The sequence below is a fragment of the Eurytemora carolleeae genome, unplaced genomic scaffold (assembly GCF_000591075.1).
Source record: "Eurytemora carolleeae unplaced genomic scaffold, Eaff_2.0 scaffold338, whole genome shotgun sequence".
Classification (NCBI taxonomy): Eukaryota; Metazoa; Arthropoda; class Copepoda; order Calanoida; family Temoridae; genus Eurytemora; species Eurytemora carolleeae.
The window spans coordinates 172790-194106 of NW_019396530.1; the positions used below are offsets into that span (position 1 = coordinate 172790).

The window sequence follows — 21317 nt, forward strand, 5'->3', positions numbered from 1 at the left end:
AGGTGTTAAAAAAGTTGGGATAGGTTATTAACCATAACATATTGCCCTCTATCTTAGAGATAGTTTTCAAACCATTTTTCCTATTTTCTTTAATATGGTAAGTAGTATTTTATGATCAATTGCGAAAATCCAGGAAAACCCAAACCACTATCTCATATACACACCGAATAATTTTACTAGCAGACTAACCCCCCTCGGGGGAAACTTATTTTATTAAATAAAAAGTGAAAAAATATTTTCAGCAAAAAAAATTCGAAATTTCAAAAATAAAAAATTTATTCATTCTAAAAAAATATTTTGAATTTAGATATAGCACCATTGGGGAAGCTTTTAGTGTACATTGTGTGAAAATAATTTAGGCACTAAAAAAAAACTGGCGTTTATACATGCGCTGAATAGTAAAAGATCGATACAGAATATATTTACGTATACATAGAAATTTAATTTTTTTCTGAACAGGTTTACTGAATGTTATTTCAATAATTTTACACTTGTTTAAGGAAAATTAACACTTGTGATTTCAATTTTGATCCGGGGTTTCATTTTCTTAGCATAAAATTGTGTTGAGTTGACCCCATCACCAAATTATTAATGTAAAAACAAACAATTGTTCTTTAAAACGTCAAAGTCAGAGACAGGCTTTTTAAAATGACCAAAAGTCATAAACATTGTTTTAAGTTAAAGTATTGAGATTTCTGTCAAGTATTGAACTATTGAGGCAAACGTTTTAAAAGGTAACACTTAGGTTATTAATTTATGATATTTCCAGCTCACCCTCAGAATACTTTCCTTCTTCTCCTGATGATTCAGATTCAGAACGGTCAGCACTGCCTTCTCTTCCCTGTGATTGGCCGGGACTGCTTTCTCTTGTCTTTGATTGGCCAGGACTTCTTTCTGAAGTCTGTGATTGGCTAGGACTGCTTTCTCTTCCCTGTGATTGGCCGGGACTGCTTTCTCTAGTCTGTGATTGGCCAGAAATTCCACTCGTTCCTGGTTGGTCAAAGCCGTAGGCCAACCTTGTGTCTTCATCCACGTCCATCTCCTCGTCTGATGAGATTTTGTATTCTGGGGTCTGGGATCCCTCCCTCTTCTCAGTCCCCGTTCCTTCATCTTCAATTCTCGCGGAACTTTCTTCATCAAACTCCACAGTTAATTTCTCCTCTGCTCCACTTTCAATTCTCTGAGAACCCTCTTCCTCTCCATCCACAGATGACAACTGCTGCTTCAGCATCTTTAATTTCTCCTAAATTAGAATTTATTAGAATTGAACATTAATGATAAGAGATATTTATCAATTGGTGAGAGAAGTGGGTTTGCATTTGTGTGTGTGTGTGTGGGAGGGGGTCATAAAAGAGATAGATAGAACTGAGCAAATCTTTTACCTCTAAATCTTGGTACTTGATGGCATCCAAATCTTTTGCTTGATTTATAGTCTGAAATAAAAAATAAACGAGTTTTCAAAATATTTTGTTTTTATATGGTGGTAGGGATTACATAATGCGATTAAGACGACTTTTTTATTTAACTTTGATTGTTAGCAAGCTTTTTCGAATCTCCATGCTGTTATGAATTAAAAGTTGTCTTCATTGTATTGATATAATCGCCTATCACTGAATGGATTACCTTCAGCTTGGTTATAATACACTCATCATCATCTGTATCTGAATTCTCTTCAGGATTGGTATTATCTACAAGATGCATATTGGCAGGTTCAGGGGTATCCATGTCTTCATCCTCAGAGGAGATAGAGATCCTCTCAATGTTTGTATCCCTTTTCTCCTGGTTCTTCCAAATCTCCTGGTTCGCCAGGATGCTTTTAATATGCTCCATACTTTCCTGAATTTACAAAATAAAGTTCCAACAATGGCAGTGCAGTAAAGTGGTCACGTGATACAGGCGGAGACACGTGATCAGTATACTGCTTTGCCATTGGTGTTAGTTCTGGTCACGTGATTTAAGTTTAAGATTTTCTAAATTTGACATATAAAACTTTCATGGGTCGCGATCAAGAGCTAAAGTGATTAACTTTCAGCCTATACCTCCTTTCATTTTTCCTTTACAGTCCCTTTAAGTTATTTAAAAACTAACGGAAAGGACTGATGTTATTAAAAAACTAAAGGAAAGGACTGATATTAGGAAAAACAATTTCATTTATAATTTTGCCAAAACCAAATCTAAACTATTTTTTTAAATGGAATTTAAGACCAAAATATTTCCTTACATTTCCATTGAAAACTTTATTTTCTAAAAAGAAATGGAAAGGTCTACACATTTTATTTTTCATAATAAATATTAGTTAAATTCAATCAAAAATTTAACTTAGTGAGTGCACTCCGGAAGCAATAAGCATGGTGAGATGCATTCGGTTTCTGTTATTCGAATTCAATCAACATTTTAATATATAATTCATCTTTTAGGCTTACAGAGTAGAGAATAGACTTTTTATCAAATGCATCGTCTGACAAAAAGTATAAAAAAAGCTAAAAATGTATGTACAGGAAAAAAGTGATTGAAAGTGAAATCTAACTAGGATGAGGGCTGAACAGTTAAAAAGGCGTGTGTGCAAACTGCAAAATCAGTATCGAGTAAAAAACTTTCCCAAAGGCCTTTTCCCTAGCGGCAAGTTTCCAAGGGTATTTTTTCCAAGTAGTAATTTTACAAATTTGCAATTTCCCTAGCGGCAACTTCCCAAGTCTGTCATAGTCGATGCACTCAGCCACCCATCTATCATTTATGCTAAACATATACCTTGATAAAAGATTTTATATTTAGAGTAGGAGAGACCCTATGAGCAACATCTTCCAGCCTCCTCAGATGAGATTTAAAAATCTTTTTGTACTTGGAATTCTGAACTCTTTCTGTCTTCTCACGACTCACAGACCTAAAATATTTGGATGTTGGGGCATTTCATATATCAAACATTTAGACATTTTATAGATTGGACATTTCATCAAACATTTTAGACATTTCATAAATAGGATATGTCATATATCAGACATTTTAGACATTTCATATCTTTTTTCCATCTCATAATCTGAGTTCTTTTCCCTTATGTCCATTTGACAGCCCAAATTTTTATTTTGAATAATCTTTTTGTTTGTTTATCTTCTTGTGATTTTTACTTTTTTAAATTTTTTTTATCGATTTTGATGGTTTTTATATCGTTAGAACTGACGAGGGTCAACCCAGACCGAAATATATTTTCAATAAATGTGGAACTAACATCTACTTTTTTACTCTACAGAGGTTTGGTCCATCACCATCACTGAATTTTAAAATAGACATTTCATAGATTGGACATGTTATATATCAAACATTTTAGACACTTTATAGATTGGTTATGTCATATATCATAGATTTCAGACATTTTATAATCTATTGGACATGTCATATATCAAACATTTAGACATTTCATAGATTGGACATGTCATATATCAGACATTTTAGACATTTTATAGATTGGTCATGTCATATATCAAATATTTAGACATTTCATAGATTGGACGTTTCATACATCATAGATTTCAGACATTTAATAGATTGGTCATTTCATATATCAGACATTTTAGACATTTCGTAGATTGAACATGTTATATATCAAACATTTTAAATATTTTATAGATTGGACATATCATATATCAAACATTTAGACATTTCATAGATTGGACGTTTCATGTATCATAGATTTCAGACATTTTATAGATTGGTCATGTCATATATCAGACATTTTAGAAAATTTATAATTTGGACATGTCATACAGGGTGGCCAAAACTTTTTTGAAAAAATCCGTACATTTTCAGAAAAAATCCGTACAATCTGTATAATTTTCGAAAAAAATCCGTACAATCCGTACAATTTTTGAAAAAAACAGTACAGTCCGTACATTTTTGTTGTTGAAAAAATCCGTTTTTTTTTTTTTTTAAATCCGTACAATCAGTACAATTTTCGAAAAAAAATCCGTACAATCCGTACATATGATATTCTAAACTGGGCTTGCTACACCATAATATATACTGGGTCTGCTACACCATATTCTAAACTGGGTCTGCTACACCATATTCTAAACTGGGTCTGCAAAACCATATTCTAAACTGGGTCTGCTACACCATATTCTTAACTGGGTCTGCCACACTACAGTCTAAACTGGGTCTGCCACACTATATTCTTAATTGGGCCTGATACACTACAGTCTAAACTGGGTCTGCTACACGTTATTATAAACTGGATCTGTTACACCATATTCTAAACTGGGTCTGCAAAACCATATTCTAAACTGGGTCTGCCACACTATATTCTTAATTGGGTCTTCCTCACTATATTCTATATTATAAACTGGGTCTGCTACACCATATTCTAAAATGGGTCTGCCACACTATTCTTAATTGGGTTCTGCCTCACTATATTCTATATTCTAAACTGGGTCTGCTACACCATATTCTAAAATGGGTCTGCCACACTATTCTTAATTGGGTTCTGCCTCACTATATTCTATATTCTTAACTGGGTCTGCTACACCATATTCTAAACTGGGTCTGCCACACTATTCTTAATTGGGTTCTGCCTCACTATATTCTATATTCTAAACTGGGTCTGCTACACCATATTCTAAACTGGGTCTGCCACACTATATTCTATACTGGGTCTGCTACACCATATTCTAAACTGGGTCTTCCACACTAAAATTCTAAACTGGGTCTGCTCAAATGAACACTTCTGGAATATATTCTCAAATGAACACTTCTGGGACATATCTCGAAAATTATGAATGAATTTTGATTGTCAATTGAAACATTAATCAATCTAACATTATTTAGAATGCAGAAAATAAGTTAAACTAAGTTCATTTTAACGAGATTTTTTTTTTGAAATTTTCATGAAAAATTTGCTGAAATGAGTGAAAAAAAACCGGTGTATTTCCAGGATAAAAATCCGTACAATTTGAAAAAAATCCGTACAATCCGTACATTTTGGCCACCCTGCATATATCAGACATTATAGACATTTTATAGATTGGACATGTCATGTATCAGACATTTAATGATTGGGCATGTCATATATCAAACATTGTAGCCATTCCATAGATTGGATATAAGATAAATTAGACATTTCATAGATTGGAAATGTCAAATAAAATACATTTCAGACATTTCATAGATTGGAAATGTCAAATAAAATACATTTCAGACATTTCATAGCTTGGAAATGTCAAATAAAATACATTTCAGACATTTCATAGATTGGAAATGTCAAATAAAATACATTTCAGACATTTCATAGATTGGAAATAAGATAAATTAGACATTTCATAGATTGGAAATGTCAAATAAAATACATTTCAGACATTTCATAGATTGGAAATAAGATAAATTAGACATTTCATAGATTGGAAATGTCAAATAAAATACATTTCAGACATTTCATAGATTGGAAATGTCAAATAAAATACATTTCAGACATTTCATAGATTTCCACAATCTTTCCATATATATTAAGGGTTATTACTGAAAGAAATGTCACTTTAATTGGTAACAGTTTTGTTAGCTGTAAATTTTAATTGGTAACAGTTTTGTTAGCTGTAGATTTTTATTGGTAACAGTTTTGTTAGCTGTAAATTTTAATTGGTAACAGTTTTGTTAGCTGTAAATTTTAATTGGTAACAGTTTTGTTAGCTGTAAATTTTAATGACAAGGCATTTCATAAATATAGACATTGGAAACAGAAATATTTTCAGACAGTTTAAAATAGCAAACATTTAAAAAATATCAATTTACCATCTTTAGAAATTAAAGAAACACTAAATGTCCCAGAAGGGGTGGACTAAATGTCCCAAAAGGGATGGACAACGAGACAAACTGAAATCTGAGAAGCTGCTCTGATTATTGCTCTAAAGTAGACTAGCCGAGGTGGCCATGGAAAATAGAAATTTTATAAAAAAATTCAGATTTTAGAAAAAACGAATTTTTGATGAAAAAAATCGATTTTTTTTTATAGTCTATGTTACCCCCCCGGGGTACTCAAGGGTTCACTAAAAAAATGTCACTCCATTCGGTTCGGCCGGATATAGGGAATATATACAAATGTCTTGTTTCATTATATAAAAGATATATAGAAGATGTATTCTTGTCAGTTGCTTGTGACATTTGTTGGAAAGGTTGGATTACAGAATGTAAATTTATTCTAAACTTGCAAGTACTGTCTTGTAAAGTTTAGAAACCCAGAAGCGAGATATTTACACAATAAAATGTTTCATGCATAACCTTTATCCTTAATACGTATTGTACAGTCCAGTACAGTACAGTACAGTACAGTACAGTACAGTACAGTCCAGTCCAGTCCAGTCCAGTACAGTACAGTACAGTCCAGTCCAGTCCAGTCCAGTCCAGTCCAGTACAGTACAGTACAGTACAGTACAGTACAGTACAGTACAGTACAGTATGACTTGAACATAAAGCACAGCAATTGTGTAGTGTAAAGTGTAAACAGTTACTCGTGAAACCATTTCAGTTAACAAGTTATTCGTGAAACAATTTTCTTTGTAACAACTTTAATGCAATTAATTATCACTTTATTGTCGTCTTCCTTTTCTAGTTTTCTGCTTATCACTGAAGTTATAAATAATTATGAAACTAGACACGAACTGTTATATTTTTAGGACAGATATTTCTTAATTCTAATTAAAATTAAATGGAGAAAAACTAAATTTAAATTTATGGGGCTTGTGCTGAGGAAGTTCCACACTATGCCCCCTTTTAAATTGAAAAAATCTTATTGCTATTAATAAATTTCTCTATTTGCCATCCTTTTTTAAAGTGGCGCAATCTTATCATTTTTATATTTTTAATTTCTAAATTTATTATATAATTTTTATACCTCTGTTTGTCAACTAAACGATCAAAATCGCATTCAGCTGCCACCCATGTGTTCACCAGTTCTTCTGCGCCGACGCGGCAAACCTCCAGCCAGTTCACCTGAAATTCATCACATTTCATGATCTTTCGACCTACGCACATCCGTTATATACTAAACTTCTGACCTACTCGCACATGGTTTTACAGCTGCTATTTAGACATTTAGCTTAGTCGCTGCTGGCGCCGTAGTGAGTCGCGCCGACACACTTTCCCACCAGGGGCGAAGTTGTCTAACCCCTACCAGCTCTAAATACTAACAACAACTCTAGTAGGCCAGAAGCTCAGTAGAGGGGATGTTGCTTATAGACGATAAAACGCTACTCCTGTCATTTTTCGAAACGCTGCCCCTGGCATTTTTCGGTAGGATATCACTTTTTTATACTTAAAGAAAGTGTTTACGAAAAATGAACATTACTTAAAAAAATAATGTTCTTGTATAAGAACGAAATATTTCTCAATATAAAGAACCCTGAATTATTAGGCAAACATTCCCTTCAATAATCCCTTTTACAAGATATTAAACCCTGAATTATTCAAACAGTCCCTTTAATAATCCCATTTACAAGATATTAAACCCTGAATTATTCAAACAATCCCTTTAATAATCCCATTTGCAAGATATTAAACCCTGAATTATTCAAACAGTCCCTTCAATAATCCCATTTACAAGATATTAAACCCTGAATTATTCAAACAGTCCCTTCAATAATCCCATTTACAAGATATTAAACCCTGAATTATTCAACAGTCTCTTTAATAATCCCATTTACAAGATATTAAACCCTGAATTATTCAAACAGTCCCTTTAATAATCCATTTACAAGATATTAAACCCTGAATTATTCAAACAGTCCCTTTAATAATCCCATTTACAAGATATTGAACCCTGAATTACGCAAACAATCTCTTTAATTACCTGGTCCCTAAATCCTCTACTGTAGATCTGTTTAAAGTACTGCTGGAACAACGGCTGAAACTTCTCAAACTGAATCAAATAAAAACTATGTCGTCTGAATTTCAATAAACTTCGCAGCAAGTTCACCCCCCCCCCCCACCCCTGTAGTTAATAATTAAAAAAATTTAAATCTTATTCATAAAGTGCATGTGGGCGTGATTTCTAATCCCATGCTTGATAATTGTTTCAGAGTATTTCTGTTTACAAGAACCCTATAAATGAGGATGCTAGATACTTTCTCACAAGGATTCAATGCAAGGAAAGTCATTTCAGAGGTGTACGCTTCTTTTGAACTGCAGTGCAATGTCACTAGGCGGTAATGTAAACACAAGACGGATGTCGAAGCCTGACATGGGATCCATCTTTCACATAAATAATTAATGAAATATTCTGTGAATTTTCAATTTTTTTTAACCTCCTCGGATACTAAACGAACACTGAGGCATCTATCTTGTTTACAAATTCCGCCCAGAGAGAACTGGTTTCAATATGTACACAGAGATATACGCAACTGCAATTAACTTTCCTTGCATTATATTCTTGCTTTCCCAGATGCTTTTCCCAAGCAGTAACTTCTGTAGGGTATTTTTTTCAAGGTTGTCTTGGACACAGCGTACGATGTCTTTCTAGCCGCAGCGTTCAGTCCCAATTGCAATTGGGAAATTGCACATTTGGGAAGTTGGTACTTGGGAAATACCCCTCCTCAGTTAGTTAATTTATTAGTTTGCAGAATTCCCCCTCTCCGTATAGCTAGGGGGGGGTCTAATGGTTTATTTGAAAATTCTTCTCTATTCTGCACGTTTTATCAAAAATAATGGATTCCCACCTCACTTCAATATTAAACCTAGCTTCACTCCTACTTTTATTTTATTAAACATCTTTTATTCAGACTTGGAGATATTGTACAGCGGTAGGCGTTAAATCAAAACAATGAAGACGACTTTTCTATTTTAAGTTTTGATCTTTTAACAAGCTTTCTTAAAACTACAAGTTAACAAGTAAACAAAGAGAAAGTGTTAATTAACAGCTTATCTTATGCATGCTGCTTGAAAGCTTGGTAGAAATCAACAAATTGAAATCTAAAATTGTCGTCATTGTATTGATAAATACGACGACGACTGTGTCCATTTAGTTCTAAGTAACCCTTTGTTCTTAGATTCAAAAGCGTTCTCATTTTGCTATCTTAAAAAGCGATATATTCTGTCAATTTATTTCCTTGAAACTGCTATGCAAATCCGAAAGCTATTCCGATATTAAAACCCTGTTTTGAATCTTCATGACAGAAAGAAATCTCAAGAACTGAATAGGATCAACCCAGACAGAAACATATTTTTTTAAATGTGGAACTAACGCCTTTTTTCTCTCTGCGAGGTTTGGAGCATATCTTTAACGCCGCATTTTAAATGACTGCTTTAGTCTTTAAAAGGGGCTACAGGCGTAATTTTAAGTGACCCTCCATTTATTAAGTTTTAAAGCAAGAAAAACGACAATATCTTCCACATAATTTATCAGATAAAGAGCAAAAGGGTGCCATTGGTTAGAGTTGGACATCGTTTTTTTATAATAAGATCGTTTTCCGTTTTGGGTGTTCAATATTTTTCAAATTGAAGGGTCCCATGAAATAAAGCATACAGTCCCTTTAAGAAAAAAATATATGCCGTTGTCAGGCAAGAAGTTTAATTTCCAATTTTATAGATTTTATTCCTTTGAAGCAGGGATGAACTCAGGTTCAGATTCTGTTTTCGTCAACTCCAGAAACCTTAATATTATACATTTAGATTGATAGATGAACTCCAGGTCAGATTCCGTTCTCATCAACTCCAGAAACCATTAATTATTTTACATTTTATATTCGTATATTTAAGAAAATATTATTTTTAAAAAGTAATTTGAAATTTTTTGTATTTCTAGATTTCCATTTTCTCGTTGTTGTACGTGATTCAATGATTCATCCATGATGTTCGGCTAATATTGAAAACACATGGGTATATAAGGGCAACTAAGCATGCCGGCAGAACAGTATATTTTCTTAAAAATAATTTTTCTTTCCCCCCTTTTGAACCCCCCCCCCCCCTCCAAGAAAATATATATTCTTATTGCTTAGGCCTTTTTTAGTGTTTTATTCAGTGAACTGGGGAAAGGGTTTTTAAGAGAATATCAATAGTTGTGTGTAAAAAGTATCAAAAAGAATGAGAAAAGGTGTCTTTTGATGTTCAATTATTCATTACCCCCCCCCCTCATCATAAAAACTATTCCCCAATGGGGAAGGGGGGGGGCAAGGGGTAATCCTGAAAAATTAATGATGTTTAATGCTGTGATCTTGGGGTAAAAATAAAAAGTTTGAAATCAAAATGCAATTTTTCATCCTTTTTGATACTTCTTAATCAACAGTTCATGTATGTACCTCTACGAATAATCAATGTAATCCAATTAAGGAAATAAAACCCGAAAAAATTATGTCAGAATTATATTATTATTATAAAATTATATCAGAAACAGAGATATTCATTCCTTTATAAAAAGCTGTTTTTTTTTCATTTCATCCCGCCCCTTTTAATCGATTTAATTTTACAAAGGAATGCCATTTACTCTCAGACAAATTAGAATCAATGGAAATTTGTCTGTGAGTAAATGATACATTTAAAATTTATTAGTAACTGATAACTTACTTCATGGTCTAAATTTTATAATCCTAATATCTTTGCAAACTGATTTCAAAGTGTGACCATTAATGACCATTCAAAGGTTAAAGAAACCAAAATAAATATAATGAACGAGTTAGGAAAATACAAGAAAGATTATTTAAAAGATAAAAAAAAATTGTCCCTCTAAATGTGACAACTTAGAGGGACTGTAAGCGTAATATCAAAGAAGTGACCCTCCATACTAAGATGTCAATTCAAGATTTACAACGATATCCTTAAAAAGCTTTGTCTGATCAAGTATGAACTATAACTCCATGTTTATATTTAAATATTAATGTTCTCTTATCCTTTGTGAGTCACCCTGTATCGTTTCTCAGCTGTCATATTTAGTATGACACCCTGTACCTGGAGTATATTTTTCTAATATGTTGATCTCGTGTGTACACAGTCACCTCTATCTTCAGTAAAGTGGGGTCAGCTGATAAAGAATAACAGTATAGTACAATTCGATACAGTACAGTACATTACAGAACAACATGTTACAGTACAGTGCAGTACATTACAGTATAGTAAAGTATAGTACATTACAGTACATAACAGTACAGTACAGTACAGTACAGTACAGTACAGTAAAGCATAGTAAAGCATAGTAAAGCATAGTAAAGCAGAGTAAAGCAGAGTAAAGCAGAGTAGAGTAAAGCAGAGTAGAGTAGAGTAGAGTAGAGTAGAGTAGAGTAGAGTTCAGTAGAGTTCAGTAGAATTAAGTAGAGTTCAGTTCAGTTCAGTTCAGTTCAGTTCAGTTCAGTTCAGTTCAGTTCAGTTCAGTTCAGTTCAGTTCAGTTCAGTTCAGTTCAGTTCAGTAGTACAGTACAGTACAGTACAGTACAGTACAGTACAGTACAGTACAGTACAGTACAGTACAGTACAGTACAGTACAATGTTTGTATTTACCTAGGAAATCTAAGATCTTGAGTCTATGATCCATTATAACAACTTCTTTTCCAGGAAACAGTCCAGTCACCTAAATAGATAGACATATAGATGAAAAATAGCTAGCTTGATAGATAAATAGACATATAAATAGATAGACAGATAGATTAATAATAGCTAGCTTGATAGATAAATAGATAGACATATAAGTGAATAAATAGAAAGATAGATGTAGTTAGAAAGATAAATAGATTGACAATTAGATGGGTGAATAAAAGGATAATTGAATGGATGAATGGCAAGATAGCTGGATAAATAGGTAGATAAATAGAGATATAAATAGATAATAAATAGAAGGATAAAGATAAAGTCTATAGTTAGATTAATACTGCAGATCTCTAGATCAATAAACAGATGGAAATATCAAGATAAATACATAGATTGTATGCTGCAGATCGACCAAATACATAGATAATATGCTGCAGATAGACCAAAATACAAAGATAATATGCTGCAGATCGACCAAATCCATAGATATTATGCTACAGATCGACCAAATACATAGATAATATGCTGCAGATCGACCAAATACATAGATAATATGCTGCAGATAGACCAAAAATGATTTTGAAAAAAAGATTTTCTATGAATCGCACAATATCAAGTGAGCTTCAAATCAGATATTTTATTTAAACGAACCATTTCGTTTATTTTGACGAATTAAACATAAACGATACTTACAAACAAAAACCGCTAAGAGGCCAAATTTAAAGAATTAAAGCAAGTCGCTGAACCGCCAAACACCAGTACTAATACTAATTAAGCGCCGGCTCAAATATTTTAAATAATGAATACAATTTCAAGTGGAACCAACCATGTTTGAACCGCGTCTCAAATTTAAGCCGTGGCTCAAATTCTTTAAATTCGGTCTCAGATCTTTTTATTACAATACAAGTGTCACAAAAAAAATAACAATTCAAATTCACAAATATAAAGAACAATTCTTATTAGTTAAATGTTAAGTTGAATGCAAGTTTTGTCAAAGTAAAAAGTTTGTGAAAGAGAATCGGAATTGGATTTACTAACTTGGAACAAACACAGTTTAAAGGAACTGTTTACTAACTTGGAACAAACACAGTAAAAAGGGACTGTTTACTAACTTGGAACAAAAACAGTTTAAAGGGACTGTTTACCAACTTGGAACAGAAACCGTTTAAAGGGACTGTTTACCAACTTGGAACAAATACAGTTTAAAGGAACTGTTTACCAACTTGGAACAAATACAGTTTAAAGGAACTGTTTACCAAATTTAAACAAATACAGTTTAAAGGGACTGTTTACCAACTTGAAACAAATACGGTTTAAAGGGACTGTTTACCAACTTGGAACAAACACAGTTTAAAAAGACTGTTTACCAACTTGGAACAGAAACCGTTTAAAGGGACTGTTTACCAACTTGGAACAGATACAGTTTAAAGGGACTGTTTACCAACTTGGAACAAACACAGTTTAAAGGGACTGTTTACCAACTTGGAACAAATACAGTTTAAAAGGAACGGTCATCGAAATGTCAAGGGGCCTTCCAATGAAATAGGGAAATGCCCATTTAAAAAACTTTTTCTGATCAAAAACGTGTATAAGACATCGTCGTTTTTCAAACTTGAAAATTGTTCATTTTTGACAATTTTCTCTAATTTTTCTGTAGCAGAAATATGCAAGTCACTGTTGCAGTGAAACCACAATTAAAAATTATCAATTTGCTCAGTGGATGATACAATTCCACTCTATAAATAAACGCATCCTTGAATTTACGTCTAAAGGTCCCTTTAACAACTTGAAACAAACACAATTTAACAAGTTTAAAACAAACAAACAAACAAACAACGTTTAAAGCCAACTTTAAGGACATTGCAAAGCCATCTCTATACATATATTTTGCCTGTCTGGTTGTATTCAATCAAACACGGCTGAACTGATCGAGCCCAATTTTTTGTGCCAACACACACATGACCTCTAGAAAGGATTATGATGCTTGGTAAAAATTGAAAAATTGTGCCTTGAAAAAAAAGGTAGTCTTTAAATTTTAGAAATCAACCAATGTCAACAAAAAATCTGCGAAATTTTGAGTTTTACAATATCAAAGTTCAGTGCACGAAGCGCCCTGAAAGCCTAGTTCAGAATATCAATAATAGATACAGGGTGATGATGAATTGATAATCATAACTTTGATGAGAGAAAAGAATTCACACAATGTAATAAAATCAAACTTTCCGAGACTATATTTTTGCAATGTAATTAATGACACATCTTTTAACGTCAAAAACGGTCTCAGAACGATGCCTGCTAATAAACTTGTTACCTTCTTAATATATACAGGATGCGAGGAGGATTTATATCTGAGGAAGAGCAGTAAAGTCTCCAAACTGTAGCTAATGATCCCAGTCTAAAAAAATAAGAACTCGTGTATTGAGAATATTGAGATCAAGACTTGATTTTGATATTTTGTTATTCTGCAAATTAATCTAATCTTTATTTGATATGGTGGGAACTTGTATACATTTCCTAATTGTACTTTATTGGAAATACAATATTTTTTTCTACATTAAACATTAAACAATTGAATAAAACTTTTATTAATTTATTTCATTGTACATATCTATAACAAGTTGCAAAACTTCTATAAAATTGATTCAATACATCTTTTTCTTACTAAGTGATGCTGATCGGACAATCAATTTTTTTCATTAAAACCATTTCTTTAAATGACTGTGAGAGTATTTCAAGTAACCCTCCATGCAAAGATTTAAAAAGCTATACAAAGAAATGTGGAAGATTCAGTCATTTTTCTGATTAGAAAAGTGTTAATTTCCACAAGTTTCTTCATTGCTTCTTATATTAACTCACTTCTGTATCTACACTGAACTCTTTAACTCTGTATAAATAATAATCTCTGATCTAGCAGATATTAAATCACTACTGTATCTATACTAATCTTTATAGCTGCATCTACAAGATATTAACTTACCTCTGTATCTATACTAATATTTATAGCTGCATCTAACTCTGTATCTTTACTAATCTCTGTATCTGCACCTGGAAGATATCAACTCACCTCTGTATCTATACAAATCTCTGTATCTGCACCTAGAAGATATAAACTCACCTCTGTATCTATACTAATCTCTGTATCTGCATCTAGAAGATATAAACTCACCTCTGTATCAATACTAATCTCTGTATTTGCATCTAGAAGATATTGACCAACAAGAAGCCTGCCATCAATCCTCAGCTTGAGGTCAATATCTTTAGAATGGGTCAGCACACAGTTCCAAACATCTATCTCCTCAACCTTAAATACAAGCAATCAATCAAATAACCAACATATCAATCAATCAATCAAACTTTAAGGAGCTTTCTACTACCAACATATCATATTGAAAGGGATGTTCGCATATTTTCAAAAGCATCGAAGATACTATGAACTAGACATAAAGAGAAATTACTCCTAAGACGTTGTGTCAATTCTGATATTTATTTAAGAGTTTTAAAGTTAAAGTTTAGATCCTTAGTGTTTTCATAAACATCTATGGTCTATATGCCAATATAATAGGGGTTTGTGTTTTCATAAACCTCTATGATATATATACCAATATAATAAGGGTTTCTGTTTTAATAAACATCTATGGTCTATATACCAATATAATAGGGGTTTGTGTTTTTATAAACTTCTATGATCTATATACCAATATAATAGGGTTTGTGTTTTCATAAACAATTATGGTCTATATACCAATATAATAGGGGTTTGTGTTTTCATAAACCTCTATGATATATATACCAATATAATAGGGGTTTGTGTTTTCATAAACATCTATGATCTATATGCCAATATAATAGGGGGTTTGTGTTTTCATAAACATCTATGATCCATATGCCAATATAATAGGGGTATGTGTTTTCAGAAACATCTATGGTCTATATGGCAATATAATAGGGGTTTGTGTTTTCATAAACTTCTATTATCTATAAGGCAATATAATAGGGGTTTGTTTTTTCATAAACTTCTATTATCTATATGCCAATATAATAGGGGTTTGTGTTTTCATACACTTCTATTATCTATATACCAATATAATAGGGGTTTGTGTTTTCATAAACATATATGGTCTAAATGCCAATATAATAGGGGTTTGTGTTTTCATAAACTTCTATTATCTATATGCCAATAAAATAGGGGTTTGTGTTTTCATAAACATCTATTATCCATATACCAATATAATAGGGGTTTGTGTTTTCATAAACTTCTATTATCTATATACCAATATAACAGGGGTTTGTTTTTTCACTTTAAAAATGAATTGAGCCATTGTCACACACTCTGATTTTCAAATCCCTTTATCATTGTAACCCAATGTCATAGACCTTAGATATTTCAAACTATAAATTCTCTTATTTTCAAATCCCTTTATCATTGTAACCCAATGTCATAGACCTGAGATATTTCAAACTATAAATTCTCTTATTTTCAAATCCCTTTATCATTGTAACACAATTTCATAGACCTTAGATATTTCAAACTATAAATTCTCTTAGATTAAATAATCTAAATTTGAAATACAAAAGGTTTACACCAACATGTTTGTGACCAAATCCTTTAGTATTTTTTTCTTTCTTTCTAAAAGACTATTCTTCTCGTTCAACTTTTAATCGTGGTTCTATTTGTGAGCATCTTCTCTTGTAAGGTATAAAATCTCTAATAGTTCTCCACACATCTATTTAGTTGAAATATTTTGTTATCATTATTGAAATTAGGCGGAAAAAATAATCAAAACAACCAAGAGCTATTTTCCACCTAATTGCTTTATACTTTTGAGGTCCCACGCACAATTTGGGCCCAATAGGGTATACCGTTTTAACTCTTAATAGGATACAAACAAGCATACAAACAGATAGATAATTGAAAAGTATACGGTGGTAGGCTATTATATCAATACAATGAAGACGACTTTTTATTTCAATTTTGATTTATATCAAGCTTTAAAACAGCATGGATACACAAAACATGGATACCAAGAGTGTAATTTTCTAATTCGAAAAAAAGCTTGTTAACAATTAGAACTTAAATAAAACGTCCTCTTAATTATATTGATGTATTAGCCTACCACCGTAGATATACAAGTGAACAATCCCTTGAATTGAATAAAAACGTGATTTACCTGAGTTATTGCAGGATTCTCCAGGTCGGATAAATCAATGTCAGTCAGAGGAAACTGGATTTCTTCTCTGTTTCTATTTTTTATCTCTTCATCTTCAACCTTCCGGCAGCCGTCCAGTACCTGGATATAAATAAATAAATAAATAAATAAATAAATNTATAAAGGGTTGAATAAATTACCTTCGACATGAAGATTGAATATATCACCTCTGATATAAAGGGTTGAATATATTACCTCCGATATAAAAGATTGAATATATCACCTCGGATATAAAGGGTTGAATATATTACCTACCATATAAAGGGTTGAATAATATACCTCCGATATAAAGGATTGAATATACTACCTCCAATATAAAGGGTTGAATAAAATATATCCAATATAAAGGGTTGAATAGAATACCTCCGATCTAAAGGATAGAATATACTACCTCCGATATATAGGGGAGAATATATTACCTCCGATTTAAAGGGTTGAATATAATACCTCCGATATAAAGGGTTATATATATTACCCCTTATATAAAGAGTTGAATAAAGGTTTGAATATAATCCCTCCAATATAAAGGGTTGAATATATTACCTCCAATATAAAGAATTGAATATATTACCTCCGATATAAAGGGTTGAATATATTACCTCTGATATACCAGGTTGAATATATTAACTACAAAAAAAAGGGTTGGAGATACCTCTCATATATTACCCCTTTTATAAAGGGTTGAATAAAGGTTTGAATATAATCCCTCCAATATAAAGGGTTGAATATATTACCTCCGATATAAAGAATTGAATATATTACCTCCGATATAAAGGGTTGAATATATTACTTCTGATATACCAGGTTGAATATATTAACTCCAAAAAAAGGGTTGGATTTATTTTACCTTCAATATAAAAGGTTAAATGTATTGCCTACGATAAAGAGTAAAATATATTACCTCCGATATAAAGGGTTAAATGCATTAATTCTGAAATTAAGGGTTGAAAGTATTACTTACTTCTGATATAAAGGGTTAAATATATTACCTCCCATAGAAAGGGTTGAATATATTACCTCCGATCTAAAGGGTTGAATATATTACCTCCTATATAGAGAGTTGAATATATTACCTCATATAAAAGGGTTTAATGTATTACCTCCGATATAAAGGTTGTGTGTATTATCTGCAATATAAAGGGTTTAATGTATTACCTCCGATATAAAGGTTGTGTGTGCAATATAAAAAGTTTAATGTATTACCTCAGATATAAAAGTTGTGTGTATTATCTGCAATATAAAGGGTTTAATGTATTACCTCCGATATAAAGGTTGTGTGTATTATCTGCAATATAAAAAGTTTAATGTATTACCTCAGATATAAAAGTTGTATGTATTATCTGCAATATAAAGGGTTTAATGTATTACCTCCGATATAAAGGTTGTGTGTATTATCTGCAATATAAAGGGTTTAATGTATTACCTCCGATATAAAGGTTGTGTGTATTATCTGTAATATAAAGGGTTTAATGTATTACCTCAGATATAAAGGTTGTGTGTATTATCTGCAATTTAAAGGGTTTAATGTATTACCTCCTATAGGCTATATAAATGGTACATTATATATTACCTCCGATTTAAAGGGTTTAATATATTACTTCCGATATAATGGGTTAAATATATTACCTCTGATATAAAGGGTTAAATATATTACCTACGACATGAAGATTGATTATATTACCTCCAATATAAAGGGTTGAATGTATTACCTCCGATATAAAAGATTGAATATATCACCTCCGATATAAATGGTCGAATATATTACCTCCGATATAACAGACTGCTTAAGACAGGAGATGATGACGTATTTAATGAAAGAGTGGAACATGTAAAGGTTACTCTTCTCATCATGATTCCTTAAAAAACCTTTAATTGTTATATTTGTTCAAAAATAATAATAAAACAAGCAACAAAACATTTTAATTGCAAACTGATTAACTATTATAAAAAACCAAAGTATAAATATAGTTTGAGCGTGAGTACCTGACAATATTTTGGAGAACATGAACTAGTCCTAGAACCAGTATTTCTGGATCCACACCACGTGTTTCCTACACCAAACCAAACCAAACATTCTTGCACGGGTAACAAGATGTCTGATTTAAGAAGTTGTTTGTACTCATACCAAGAAGCAATGGAAAAATAATATAAGGTTATTTGTAATTATACCAAGGAGCAATGAGATAATAACATGAAGTTATTTGTTCTTATACAAAGGATCAATGAGATAATAACATGAAGTTATTTGTTCTTATACAAAGAAGCAATGAGATAATAACATGAAGTTATTTGTTTTTATACAAAGAAGCAATGAGATAATAACATGGAATTATTTGTTCTTATAAAAAGGAGCAATGAGACAATAACATAAAGTTATTTGTTCTTATACAAAGGATCAATGAGATAATAACATAAAAGTTATTTGTTCTTATACCAATGAGCAATGAGATAATAACATGAAGTTATTTGTTCTTATATAAAGAAGCAATGAGATAATAACATGAAGTTATTTGTTCTTATACAAAGGAGCAATGAGATAGTAACATGAAGTTATTTGTTCTTATACAAAGGAGTAATGAGATAATAACATGAAGTTATTTGTTCGTATACAAAGGAGCAATGAGATAATAACATGAAGCTATTTGTTCTTATACAAAGGAACAATGAGATAATAACATGAAGTTATTTGTTCTTATACAAAGAAGCAATGAGAAAAATAAGATGAAGAGGAAAAAAAAGGATATTTTGGTTTCATTTTCTTATGACATACACATTACACATAATCCAACCTACTTTAAGATCTAAATCAATTTAGGTCTGAAACTCTTTGGTCAAAAAACAATTTGTTCCATTTCCGTCTATTCGGATTGCACCATTTTAAAGGGACTGTAGGCATAATATCAGGTAACTCTCCATTCATAGAGTGGATTGTTCCATTCGCAACAGTATTCTTTAAACCTTTGTTTGATGACGGACTTATCCATATTTTAACTACAGAACATTTGTAATGGTTGACCACTTGGTTTGAAAACTATTTCAAATATGAGAGAAATCAAAATTTACTATCCAGAAGTCCCCAGATATCAAAATTTCAAAATTTTGAAAACCTTGTTGGGAAAAGAATATTCGGGATCATATATAACATTGACTACATTGAGTTCATATTGTACGCTAGCATGCATTCAGTTTTCCGGCAATTTAAACACCATATATAATTAAACACACAGAGTTCTCTGCCCTCAATGTTTAGCTAAACGTTACAGAACGGACAATCCCCTCTTAGCATGGTTCTAGAAATTATGCTTACAGTCCCTTAAAGTGGAAATAAATAAATAAATAAGAATACATGTAAATAATTATGCTTACAGTCCCTTAAAGTGGAAATAAATAAATAAATAAGAGTAAATGTAAATAATTATGATGTAGATCACCCTAAACATTCATTGCAATCTGACTGAAAAAATATGACTTGAATCCACTTGATATTGAAGTAGTAAGGACGTCGGTCCAACCAAACACTACGTCGTCGTCAGATGGTTACAGGGGTAGTGAGTTTTAATGTATAAATGGTTTGTTTCCTTAACAATATCGTGTACTAGATGTACAAGGGAGAAGAATGAGAACCCTGCTTCCGCCAGAACCAAACCAAACTCAGTACACATCTTCTCCAGGTTTACACGCTCAGTGAGTACATCGAGCAGTACAATACCAATATCTTAAGTACAAAACATGTAGCACAATACCAAAATCTAGCGAGTGCAATACAAGCATGTAGTACAATATCAACATCTATAATGGAGTACAACACATTTAACAGTACATCCAGCAGTACAGTAAGAATATCTAGGAAGTACAAAACATTTAAAAGTACATTCAGCGACAGTGCAATACAAATATCTAGGAAGTACAAAACATTTAACAGTACATCCAGCAGTACAATACAAATATCTAGGAAGTACAAAACATTTAACAGTACATTCAGCAACAGTACAATACAAATATCTAGAAAGTACATAACATTTTACAGTACAATACAAACATGTAGTACAATACCAACATCTAGGAAGTACAAAATATATAACAGTGCAACTTAAACATGTAGTACAATACCAATATATAGAGAGTACAAGACATTTAGCAGTACAATATATGCATCTTGTACAATACCAATATCTAAAAAGGACAAAACATATAATAGTGCAAATAAAACATTTAGTACAATACCAATATACAGGAAGTACAATTCATTTAAAAGTACATCATTTTATGTGAATCCAAGCTTTTTGAAAGATTGGTAGAAATAAAAATTGAATTAGAAAGTCGTCTTCATTGAATTGATAAAATCGCCTACCACTGTATATAAAAACATTACCTAGACTTTTGGAAGGGTGTCCGAAGGATACAGAAGAGGTTGTATCTATGTTGGATAAACAAATATCCAGGTCTAAACCTGTAAACCTACAGGTCTGTTCCTCAACCTTCACATTACCATGGGTCAACTCCATAAACTCGTTCCCTACACAAACAGAGTTATATGGAAACATCCTTAAACAACAGTTTAAAGGAGCTCCTGTGAACTTGACACAAGAAGACAAACCCAGGAAGTTGTCAAAATAGAAAAAA

The 21317-nt window shown here is 31.9% G+C and overlaps 2 protein-coding genes across 3 annotated transcripts in view; both read right to left on the bottom strand.

The window, feature by feature from the left end:
- Positions 1-258: 258 nt before the first annotated feature.
- LOC111704934 (uncharacterized) lies at positions 259-17772 on the bottom strand. Its single transcript, XM_023477331.1, has 13 exons — positions 17768-17772; positions 16656-16863; positions 14654-14788; positions 13799-13882; positions 11461-11530; positions 10915-10987; positions 9569-9623; positions 7826-7894; positions 6872-6969; positions 2749-2881; positions 1624-1836; positions 1383-1433; positions 259-1243 (listed from the first exon to the last, which is right to left on the bottom strand). Exons 1-13 carry the CDS (start codon positions 17770-17772, stop codon positions 755-757), a joined length of 1683 nt encoding a protein of 560 aa, XP_023333099.1. The 3' UTR covers positions 259-754.
- Positions 17773-18384: 612 nt separating this feature from the next.
- Positions 18385-21317, bottom strand: part of LOC111704936 (uncharacterized) — a 47196-nt gene continuing 44263 nt past the window's right edge. For both annotated transcript variants that reach the window (XM_023477334.1, XM_023477333.1), the window contains exons 56-59: positions 21067-21210; positions 20273-20409; positions 18678-18745; positions 18385-18550 (exon numbers count right to left, since the gene is read on the bottom strand). In XM_023477334.1, coding sequence (XP_023333102.1) covers positions 18400-18550; positions 18678-18745; positions 20273-20409; positions 21067-21210 — 500 coding nt within the window. In that variant the 3' untranslated portion in view covers positions 18385-18399. The remainder of the gene's footprint in view (positions 18551-18677; positions 18746-20272; positions 20410-21066; positions 21211-21317) is intronic.